General features: G+C 41.8%; 2 protein-coding genes across 2 annotated transcripts; both read left to right on the forward strand.

The window, feature by feature from the left end:
* The first annotated feature begins 311 nt into the window (after positions 1-311).
* Positions 312-5,678, forward strand: trim35-28 (tripartite motif containing 35-28). Its single transcript, XM_042215903.1, has 6 exons — positions 312-968; positions 1,794-1,889; positions 2,538-2,768; positions 2,874-2,896; positions 3,119-3,237; positions 3,773-5,678. Exons 1-6 carry the CDS (start codon positions 555-557, stop codon positions 4,345-4,347), a joined length of 1,458 nt encoding a protein of 485 aa, XP_042071837.1. The 5' UTR covers positions 312-554; the 3' UTR covers positions 4,348-5,678.
* Positions 5,679-5,804: 126 nt separating this feature from the next.
* On the forward strand, positions 5,805-10,972 carry LOC102298964 (multiple epidermal growth factor-like domains protein 8; the record flags this gene model as incomplete). The annotated part of the gene is given in 9 exon segments (XM_042215902.1): positions 5,805-6,336; positions 7,137-7,326; positions 7,413-7,576; positions 7,682-7,891; positions 8,049-8,229; positions 8,499-8,587; positions 9,878-10,091; positions 10,189-10,372; positions 10,827-10,972. Coding segments are annotated over 9 exon segments (1,483 nt in total), but the record flags the coding sequence as incomplete, so codon positions are not given.
* Positions 10,973-11,693: the final 721 nt, after the last annotated feature.

Consider the following 11,693-nt stretch of genomic DNA (forward strand, 5'->3'; position numbering starts at 1 on the left):
ATAGCGCTGCAGAACTGTACCCCCCCAGCATGTTTACACTGAGTAGGAGATGCTCTGTATCTCATTGTACAACTGTATAGTGAAAATAAAGGCATTCTATTCTATTCTATTGTGGAATTTTTGAATGTCAAATTTCAGAAAAAATAAATTTCTTCACATCCTTATCAGCACTAGAAGTGTGTCCCTCATTTTCCCACACAAACAAACTCTTTGTCCTATATTGGGTTTGTTGGGATCAGCTCATCCTGCTCCCCACCAGATATTTATTGTTCCCTCCAGGACCACTAGAGGGCAGTGCTTCAAAAAACAGGGAGTAGATCTGCTTCCTGTATCACAAACACGGAAAAGGAGTTGCGGGAAGAACTTGTTGAACTTTGTCAACGCAATGATAGTAAATCTTCGTTATTTTTGCTTTCTGTTCTAATCTAACCAACATTTCGCCAGTTGATTTGGCCTAACCCACGGAGGCGGGTGGATACGTGTCTGTCTGCCTTTATTTGTCGATTTTCACTGTTTTTGAAAGCGAAAGCAAATTGAAGCGGGCCTGTGAAGCCATGTCTGACAACATGGATGAGGATGAGCCTTTACCTCTCCAGCAGGAGCTGACCTGCCCTGTATGCCAGGGCATATTCCGGGACCCGATGCTGCTGCCCTGCACCCACAGCTTCTGTCGGCAGTGTCTGGAGGAAAATTTTAAGTACAGCAAAAAGTGTCCCGTCTGCAGGGAGAAGTGTGAGAAAGACAAGGCCATCGCCAATCGTGCGCTCAATAGCACCTGCGAGTCCTTCCTTAAACAGACGAACAAACGACCGAAAACCATTCAGCCCAGTGACGCAGTCTGCAACCTGCACCTGAAACCCCTGGAGCTGTACTGCGAGAAGGACGAGGAGCCGGTGTGCGTGGAATGCGTCACTCTGCACAGCACCCACAGGCTGTACACACTGAGCGATGGGGCGCCCATGTGCAAGGTAAGAGTTCCCCTAACCAGTTTGTCAGATTCTTCTTGAGAAAGAAAAAAAAGTGCTATGCAATCCTGTTTCCACCAGCAGGAACTGGTTTGTTTGAGATTTCTTAAAAGCTGACAAACTGTAGTTGCAGCTGCTCATTTAGTAATATGTTATGTAAAGGTGTTAACAGTAAGTTTACCAAACGTGGTTTAAGGCCAGTGCCAGACTAAAAAAGAAAAACTGAATCTGGATTCAAATTACAAATGCGTTTTTAGTTAGCGTTAATGTCCTTTCTATCAGCTATGTAGGCTCTGATATAATGTCATCAGCAGCAACGGTGGCAATTTTGGATCTTCTGTAAAAGGAGATAATCAAGAAGTATATCAGATGCCCGTTATCTGCCATCAAAGACAGAAAATTGTTCACAGGATTGTTATTGCAGTCTGTACAACCACCTGAAGCACCACAGTGAATGCTTGTGAATATCTTGGCCTGCAATAAACGTTGTCACCCTTTTTTGGTAACAGCTCTCTGGTAACTCTATCCCCCTACAACAATTGTTTTAAAGCACAATCTTTTGGGCAGCAGTGGCTCTGGTAGCAGAAAGGGTCAATCCCCAGATCCTACAGTCTGTTGAAGTATCCTTGACCAAGATACTGATAGATGGATAGACATAGTAGAAAGAACTTTGAATGCTCATATTAAATAGAAGGCACTATATAAGTATCTCCTATAAGTACCAGACCATTTACAATTTGATATCCTGTCATCTGTCTAACATGTGTATATTTGTGTTGTGTGTGTAACCCTTGTCACTGGCCTAAAACATTTTGTGCTTTTTTGCAGAAGGAGCTGAGCGAGAGAGTCCACATTTTTGAAAAGAAAGTGGACTCGTACAAGAAAACATCTCGCAATCTCAAAAACGCAGTGACCTATATCAAGGTAAGGTGACTGACATGTTTCACGGTGTTCTTATTACATGAATAGTGATTAAGCTGGTTATTAATAGCAGCAGGACTGTTATTTTGAATTCAGACATCTTCAGTTTCTAAAGGGTGGCTTCCTGGGGTGATCTGTAAAGTACTTTGCCCCCTTATGTTAAACTGATCCGGTGCAGGTTAAATAAATTAGAGAGAAATATGACTCAGAAACATCGCAAATACGTACAATGTTATCACGGCAAAAAGTAAGATACACAATTGTGTACAGTGATTCATGTTACTCTGTACCAGGCAAATAAGCTTAATCCAGACTAAACAAGCAATTTGCTACAGTGCACGTTCATGTGCTATTGATGAACAGAAAGCGTTTTTTTTTTTTCATTAAAAAAAAAAGGTAATACATTTAAAAAAGACAAATACAGAGAGAAAGCCCAGATGTCTCCATTTCAGTCTGTGACATGAAACAAAAGTTACACACAAATCACTGTACACAATTGTACGCTTGTGGATCATATCGTTCATATTTGCAACGCTTTTAAAGCATATTTCTGTCCATAGGTTATGGGGTATTAATTTCACTGCTTCACGTTAATATTTTTCTGGCACACAGCACAAATGTACAGTACAAATCTGCTCTGTCTTAATACAGTATCAGGCTGAAGAAGCAGAAAAGCAGATCAAAGCAGAGTTTCAGAGGCTTCACGACGTGCTCACCGCAGAAGAAGCGATGCGTCTTAAAGCTCTGTCTGATGAGGAGGGGGAGAAGATCGCTGGCATACAGAAACTGATTGAAAGCACAGAAAAGGATGTTGTCGCTATGAAGGAGCTCATTGATACAATTAAGAAGGAGATGGGCAATGAGGATCTACCACTCCTCCGGGTAAAACAAAAAAAAAAAAGTCTGTTATCACAATGTCGTTTTGTGTCTCACGAGCGCTTTACATGACTTGAATCAAACTGATTTCGGTCACTTTTTTTGTTTCAGAATTTCCAGAATTTAAAAAGACAGTAAGTCCCTGCAAAACTCGCTGTAATCAGAAATAATCTTTGCAAAAACAATCTCTGTTTTAGATTAAATACATCTAAAAAATTCATTACAATGATGTTTTTGATAAATATTTGCACAATCGTCACATTACAGTTTTGTTTTTTTTTATTTAGCTCTCTGCTGTCTTTTGCTAAGTTACAACTGTCTCTCATTAACTTTCCACATTGCCGTCTCTTGTCTAGAGCTCACTGGTCTCGTTCAGAGCCTCGCCTTCCCTACGGATCCCTTTTGAACGTGGCCAAACACGTTGGTGGTCTGGGCTTCAACGTATGGAAGAAAATGCAGTCTCATGTGAAATATTGTGAGTACGTTACACGGTGGGATTTTGGAACAGTGGAACTGCCTTTATTGCACAAAATATACACAAATTTTAGAAGACACACGTGCACTAGAGTGCATCTGATAGGCTAAACTTTATTATAAGAATTGTGAATGTAGATCAGTATTGCACTTCAGTCATTGCCTGAAAACCAGTGTTGTATGGACTGAGCTGTTCATCATGTATTTGTTATCATCTGACAGTGATCCAGATCCTCCATGAAAACTAAGCTTGAGCTTGAGGATGGCTATACTACAGTATTTCAGGACCGAATACAAAAATAACTAGTCTGTTTATTTATTTCAGACAGAAAGAAATGCCACTGAACCTTGGAATCAGTACATTTTAATACTAGTTAGTCTTTTCCTGCCAGCACTTAATAGTGGATGTTTGTAGTCTTGAGCTCTAGAACAGTACATAGAGATTGTACATGACTTTCCTACATTTAGTACATTTAGCATATCTCTTCACAAGAAATTTGACCCCCATTGTGCCTTTTCTCACCCTGTGTGTGCAGATCCAGTGCTGTTGAACCCGAACACAGCCTCACCTTGGCTGTCTTTGAGTTCAGACCTGGTCAGTGTGAAGGAAAGCTCAGAGCGGCTGACCATCCCCGATAACCCACAGCGCTTTGATCCCTGCGTCTTTGTCCTAGGTGCTGAAGCTTACACCTCCGGGAAACACAAATGGGATGTCTTTGTAGGTGACAACCCCAAGTGGATAGTGGGAGTGTGCAGAGAGTCATTGCAGCGTAAAAAGAAGTTTACAGTTGCAACAAACCGCGGTGTGTGGGCCTTAGGACTGAGCAAAGGGGTGTATAATGTAATGACGACTAAGCGTGAAGAGCTGCAGCTTCAGCAGCGACCTGAAAAGATTCGAGTCAAGCTTAATATAGAAAAGGGAGAGGTGTCATTTTGGGATGGAGGGTTAGGGAAGCACCTGGTCACACTTACACACAAGTTTGAAGGTGCGATATTTCCTATTTTTGGTCCCGGCCTCCATAGCTCGCCCATGGCTCTGGTTCCAGGAAAAATAGCTATACACATGTCAACAACCCAAGATAAGGTTATTGATGTGAAGATGCAAGATTGAAAATCAATGATGAAAAACTTTTAAAAGCAAGAGAAACTCGACAAGCCTTTATCAGTCGATCAGGGGCAACGAGAACATCAAATAAAAGTTTAAAAGATTAAATCTGCCAGTAGATGAAACATCAGTTTAAGTATAAAGATGAAAATAATGACACTGACATAATGTTCGAAGCGTGTGATAAAACACAATGTCAGAAACACAATTTAGAGTGAAATGCCTAAACTTTAAAACATGCAAACCAGCCTGCAAAAGACAGTCAAGATGAAACGTGTTGACTGTGTGCAGAAGACAGAAACCAAGAAGTGATCAAAGGATGACACTTTGTGCCGTAGTGCCTTTGCTGAGAGAAACCGAATCCACTGATCTTTTGGCACCTTGCTAGTGACCGACCAAAGGAGGAAAAAGTAAACTGAATTTGGGATGTCACGCTATGTTGTATCGAAGATGATCGCCATGATCGAAAGGTTCTTGCTGTGTTAATATTACTGATATGATAGTCTCATAAATAATTAACAGTGACTGTGACATATGACACCACCAACATAGGTGGTGATATTATAGCTTAATGCGGGCTGCCGTTCAGGCTGTGATTTACAACCACAGTAAGGATGTGGTTATTTATATCAGAGCGATGAAATATCAGCCTGTGGTCCACACACAGACACTCACGCTTTCTGTCTCGTCTCTACTCATAGGTGTATTTTGTTGTTTCTTTCTTTTTTCTTTGTTTTCACCTTGCATTGCAATGATGGAAGATTTCAGGCTGTATTGATTTGTTTATGAGTTCAAGCGTTGCCTTTACAGTGTTTATTATGCACAACAGTTGTCTGGCCCTCTGCACCTCCCTACCCTCGTGTTTTGAGCGTAGTTAATGTGGCCAAACAGAAACAAAACACATGACAAAAACAAAGGATTGGACTGAGAGCTTTATTTTTTTTTAATCCTTCAATGAAATAAAGGCGATGATGGTGATTAAGTTTGAAACTTCACTGTTATAAAGTCACTTGCTTCTGGGTTTTAGGGGATGATATTGTAGTTGTTGTTAGCCTTTGATTCATTTGATTTCTGTGAGGAATCAGAAAATTTTCTCTAATATACACTTAAAAAAATGCGTTTCAAATGTTTTTGGTGATGCTGATGTTTTGGATTAAAATGCAAAATGAAACTGCTGATTGTTGGGATAGTTAAATTGCTATGCTGGCTGTCATTCACTATACTAAGTTCATGCTTAGCAACACTTTGTGATATAAAATATGCTACTACAGTGTGTGTAACCTCTAAACATTAACACTTGTGTGTCGGTCTTCAATTAAAAACTGTTTCAAATTAAATGTGTGTTGAGTTCTTTTCAAAACGTTTGCAAACAGTATGGAGAACTTTTATTCAGCAGGGAGCAGATGAGTTCAGCAGTGGTGAAAATAATACTTTAACTTGTTAATTTGCAGAAAATCAATAAGTGCTTACAGATACCCAAACAAACAAAAAGCAAGAACATAAGAATGAGAATGATGGGGACAGATGTAGCAGTGTAGATGCAAGGAGTAGAGGTAGTGATGGGAGATGAGTTTAAATACCTGACATCAACGGTCTGCACAAGAGCAGTGAAGAGAGTCCAGGATGGAGGATGGTGATGAGTCTGCATACCGGCAGGAAGTTGAGCGGCTGGTACTCTGGTGCAGTCAGCACAATCTGGAGCCGAACACTCTTAAAACTGTAGAGATGACAGTGGACTTCAGGAGACACCCCTCAACTCTGCCCCCCTTCCCATATCAGACAGCCCTGTGTCGACTGTGAAGATCTTCAAGTTCCTTTGTACCACCATCTCCCAACTACATCCTCAAAAATCCAAGTGTAAACCTTGAATGTCTCCGCTGGGTGGCAGTAATGGGATGGGTTATTCGCTGCTGCACTGTCTTTGTGTTGGTCACCGTTGGTTATTGCTCGCCTGCCAAAAAGCACCAAAACACACTGGCTTCTCACCATAACACGGTCTGCAGGAGTAGCGTCGATTATTTTAAAACGTGTCGCTGAAAGCTGCAAACAGTTCCCCGAGGTGTACCATCGTAGTTTTTGAGCCATCATTTTGTTATTACATAATGAAGAATTACTCTCAAGAATGACTGATTCTTTTAGGGTCTGCAGCAACCAACGATTGCGCATCTGGATTTGGCCGAGCCGCTCCCACTAGCTAGCGGACAGGCTAGCAGAGCAGAATGCTGTAGCGCTCTCCTCTGCAGTGAAACCGATTTAGCTTAGCTACCCTTTCGTAAACTGTTTGTGTGATATTTTAATGCAACACCACAGATGTGGAGTATCGTCCTTTCACCTTATGTTTGTGTTGTATGATTTCTGGAGTCTTAATGTTTGCGAGCTACTTCCCTGTGCAAATGGGGCTATCACTTGTTAGCAAAGTCAGCATAAGAATTTTTGCAGTGGCGTTTCTTGAGTCTGGCAGTTTGTAGTAATCCTTGTAATCTGATTAAGCCTGATTGGTTGTTACTGCAGGGTGAATGTCATTGCAGTTGACATATGACTCATAGCACTTTAAATTGGACCCTTTCAGTGGCATAAGACTGCACAGCGAGACCTGAGAACAACTAGGGGGACTAGGATTGCGCTTTGATGTCCATAAGACATTCCCTTGTATCCAGTTAGCATAGTTTAGTTGTTATATGTGGTCGATAAACTTAACATAAGACATATATGGTCTTCATATATGCTGCAAATGTTTTAAGGCCTGTTATTAGGAGACCAACATCCACCTTGCTCTTTCCCTTTCCATCTTTCAGGCAGTGCCAGTGATGGCCTCCCCCCTCCCTGTCTCCTTCATCCTGGTGGTTCTCCTGTTGGTCAAGTCACCTGTGTGCCAGGCAGGGGACTGCAAGGGCCACAGGCAGGTTTTGAGGGGACCACCTGGCTATGTGACAGATGGAGCAGGAAACTACTCTGTCAATGGGAATTGCGAGTGGCTCATCAAAGGTGGAGAAAATGTTTTTTGTCATTATTTTTTGTTGTTTTCTGTGATTATTCAAAGTGATATTTATCGAATTCTTCATATCTTCCAGCTCCCAACAACAGTCACCGCATTGTCTTGAATTTCACCTTCATGAACACAGAGTGCACTTATGACTACCTTTTTGTGTATGATGGGGACTCCTACCAAAGCCCCCTGCTAGCCAGTCTGAGTGGCCACACGTTGCCCCAGCCCGTTGAAGCAAAGTCTGGCAAGGTAACCAAGAAAAGATACCACAGCTGAAAGGCCAGGATGATTCTTGAAACTTCATTAGCGTTGAATTCTAACTTAATTTGTGTTCACTCTTAAACTGTGTTCCAGATGCTGCTTCACCTCTTCAGTGACGCTAATTACAACCTACTGGGTTTCAATGCAACTTACACCTTCTCTTTGTGCCCTGGAGCGTGTGGCGGTCATGGTCGTTGTGATTCCTCTACATCAAAGTGCCATTGTCATCAGGGTTGGGGTGGGCCCTCATGTACAACCCCTCTGTGCACTCAAGCTTGTTCTGTGAACGGCCAGTGTGACAAGGTAAGAGTAGGGATAGGGACGATTAAATGAACACACACAAAAAATATATACTATAGTCGCACAGTAACGCGTTTCTCAACCTGATTAGGTTATTCATTTGTGTGCCGTGATGAAACTTTTCATATTTGCCTTCATTCATTTATTGATTTTTGTTCAGAAAGGAGAGCGTTGTCTGTGTAAGCCAGGCTTTGTGGGTCAAAACTGCCAGCTTGGTCTCTATAATGACAGCGGTGCAGGGAAGTGGTGGCGTGTGAGTGAAGAAAACCCCTACACACCTCCCAGGACAGGTTCTGCAGGCGTGTACCTCTCCTCCACAGGAGCCATGTACCTGTTTGGCGGTAAGAGCAACACACAGTTAAATTCCACTGATACAATTTTTCTGTTTAGAAAACAAAATTTTTAACACACAAGACAACGGCAAGGTTTTTGACTTTGATTCTTTGGTATATGTTAATAATCATAACTCAACACAATTTGTTGCTGTGTTACATATTAACCATCAGTGATGTTGATGTCTTTGTTAGAGCTGAATGCCAATGTCTGAGTCATCAGTCTCATATCTCATTATTGGCTTGTTTGAATTATATTTTGCTTATCTTCTTTGCAGGATTTGATCTGAACAGAGCTCTTGGTGACTTGATCAAATACAATTTTACATCCAACCAATGGGAAAGCAGGTCTTATGGTCATTCACCTGTAAGTGAACATACACTCAAACATGTGCTGTTTTTCTTTCCTTCTGCTATTGCATTTGCTTTGTCATTCTCTATGCAAACAAGTGTCCAAGTTACTGTCAGCACTTTACAGTAAATTGATCCTCAAAATGTCATGTAGGCAAGAAATGTAGTTTCTTTAATCAGGAGAATGGATTCAAAGATATACACATTAATTTTCTCTCAAACTTTCAGCCACTTATCTTGACAACCAGGAACTCAGGAACAACTCTGGAATCAGGATTTCTTTTTAAAAATAACTTTAAAAGACAATATTAAAACTATAGAGAAGGATTAAAGCCAAAACCTATTACTATTACTTATAACTTATACTAGTTTAACCATTTACTTATGGCCATTTATTGCAATAGCCTAAATGCAAAATCTTAAAAAACAGAAACATATTACTAGCTAATGCAGGACTATACCAGTCTCACAAAGTTGGTCTCTACAGCTGTTTAATATCATTTGTAAAATTTTAATACAAATGCTCAATTTTTTCACTCCAACAACTCAGTTAATGCAGTCCATTATTCACACTTTTTAAACGTTTTATTTTATGCTTCTCTCTGGTTACTGTCCAAACGTACGACCTAATCTCAACATGGCACAGCTGTTTAACCAGTTTCTGACAGTTAGCACCTCTTACACTTATTTGAAGTGTGGCTGAAGGGCACATGGTAGCTAGTGCTCTGTGATGCAGTCATCCAGTAGCAAAAGACTGGCAGACATGCAGACATCTGCACAGATCCTTAAGGTCACCATCTAGTGTTAAAATTTCCATCACTTGAATTTAAGTAGATCCTAGCATACTTGTGGATATCAAAACTTTTAAAATGCCTTTCTTGCTTTCATTCATTCATTCATTCATTTATTTATTTATTTATTTTTGTTGTTCAGTGCTGATTGACCATATTTATTTAATGCCACTTTGTGGTGATAGAGTATTACATTCTACTGATTGCTTGTTAAAAACAAGGTAAATCGATAAAGTCAAGAATATTTGCTTATTTTTTTGTAAATAATGTTGTAACTGTTTAAGAATTTATTTTTTAATTTATCGAACCTGTTTATGACAAATGTGCATTTGTAGTTTTTATAGAAATCAGTTTATTGCAGTGTATACTCTGCTCACTCACTTTTTTTTAATATATCCTATTTGTTTGCACATGTAAACATAGTCGATGGGAATTCTATCATTGTCATTTTTTTGTTTAACATCTCAATCGTATTCCTTTCCTTCGTGCTCTCTTTGGCTCTCCTACTCTGTCAGGTGGCTCGTCATTCCCACACAGCAGTAGAGTATATGGGTAAAATGGTTGTCTTTGGAGGAGAGCTAGCCAACGGCTCCCTGGCCAATGATGTTTGGATGTACCGGCCTCTCAATGATGACTGGCAACAGCTTGGCTTTTCCACTTCACGTGGTGCTCCTAAACTGGCTAATCACGCTGCGGCTATAGTAGACAGTTATCTCTATGTGTTTGGAGGTGGGTTCGCATGTATACTGTCACGTTGCACTTTGTCTTTTTTATATCAGCATTTTTAATCCACTAAGAATCAAACAAACCCAAATTTGTTTCCCAGGTCGTACTGAGGAGGATATGTTTTCCTCGACTCTGTATCGGTTCAGCCTGCATGACTCTGGACGGTGGGAGACGGTTCAGCCCACAGGTGGGAAGCCACCTGCCACTGCTGGGCACTCCATGGTCTTCCACGGCCCTTCCAGGACATTGCTTGTCTATGGAGGGCACAGGCCTATCACTGCCAGGTGTGTACCTTCTCATACATTACAGTAATGACAATACATTGGTTTTGGGTATCTACTCATGTTGAGTATTAATCTGGATCGAGAGGAGAGTTGGAATCTGTCTTTTGTGTATAAAACCACATCACACTCTACTTAAACATTGCTTTCCTAAGTGTACTAATTATACAATTATATTAGCCTATGTCATGTTATTTTATCAAAGCAACACACAATCTGTTCCCTAGACAGGCTCATTGTCATTGATGTCCATTTGAGCTTTTTAAGTCAGTATTGGACCAATTTTTAACCAGTGGATCCCAACATAATAAGAAATATTATATGCTAAGGTTAATTTTTTTGTGAAAAGTTGCTACACATAGATAGTTAAATGCTTCAGAAAAATCCAGGAAGTGGGGATTTTAAAAAATGACATCTTATAGACAATAGAAATATACATACTGTATATGTTTCTTAGGTTTAGTGCCAGGGTGAGCAAAATAGACGTGTTCCATGTGGATCGACGATTTTGGACATCCTTCCGTTCGCGTTTCACAGCAACTGGCCCAAGAGAGCGAGCTTTCCATTCAGCCACTGTCATCGGAAACTACATGGTTGTCTACGGTGAGTCCTGAGATAATTAGCAGAGTTTGTTTCGTAATCAGTCCAGCCATGTTTATATTTATCTCAAAAAAAAAGAGGAAGAAGGCCCAGGCCCATCCAGACCGGGGCCCAGTGCAGCAGCGCCTCCCGGCCCCACAGAGCCCGGGACAGTCCACCCAACCCCACCACAGAGAAAACTGCACCCACCCCACCATCCACTCATCTTCCAGACTACATAAGACAATAGACGCCCAGGCTGAGATCTTCCTCCACCTCTCCTGTATCTCCCCCTCCTGCAGAGAGTTCCTGAAGAGAGGAAAGCTCCTGCAAGATGTGACATCCCCCACCAGTTGAAGAGCCCCCCAGGCGGCTCGACGCACCGGCGGCACCCTGCTCCAGGGCCGGGCCCCCATGCACCCACCCGCCCACAACCCCGGCAACACACAAACCAGGACCCAAGCCCCCGAGGCCCGGCCCGGGCCCCAGCCCAGAGACGGAGCGCCCCCAGAACCTCACGCCCATCCCGGACCCACCCAGGGGCAGCCAGGTTGCCAGGTCAGTAACCCACGTCCGTCAGCACAGACCCTCCCCTAGCCCCGCTGCACGCAGCCGCGAGGAAACAGTCACCTGAGAGCCAACAGAGCCCCCAACCGGACGTGACCGCTACCCCGGGTTGAGCCCCCCAAGGACATTTCTGTGATGCTACCAGAAATTATTTCCACTACTAATTAATTACCGTTGA

This window comes from Haplochromis burtoni, unplaced genomic scaffold, assembly GCF_018398535.1.
Source record: "Haplochromis burtoni strain Fernald_Lab_line unplaced genomic scaffold, NCSU_Asbu1 Contig_862, whole genome shotgun sequence".
In the NCBI taxonomy this organism is placed as follows: Eukaryota; Metazoa; Chordata; class Actinopteri; order Cichliformes; family Cichlidae; genus Haplochromis; species Haplochromis burtoni.

What these genes read in the sequence shown, in the direction of transcription:
- trim35-28 (XM_042215903.1), top strand. Translation starts at nt 555, where the DNA reads ATGTCTGACAACATGGATGAGGATGAGCCTTTACCTCTCCAGCAGGAG. An exon ending in ATGGGGCGCCCATGTGCAAG is followed by an intron (nt 969 to 1,793) that starts GTAAGAGTTCCC and finishes GCTTTTTTGCAG; the next exon opens with AAGGAGCTGAGCGAGAGAGT. An exon ending in TTCCAGAATTTAAAAAGACA is followed by an intron (nt 2,897 to 3,118) that starts GTAAGTCCCTGC and finishes TCTCTTGTCTAG; the next exon opens with AGCTCACTGGTCTCGTTCAG.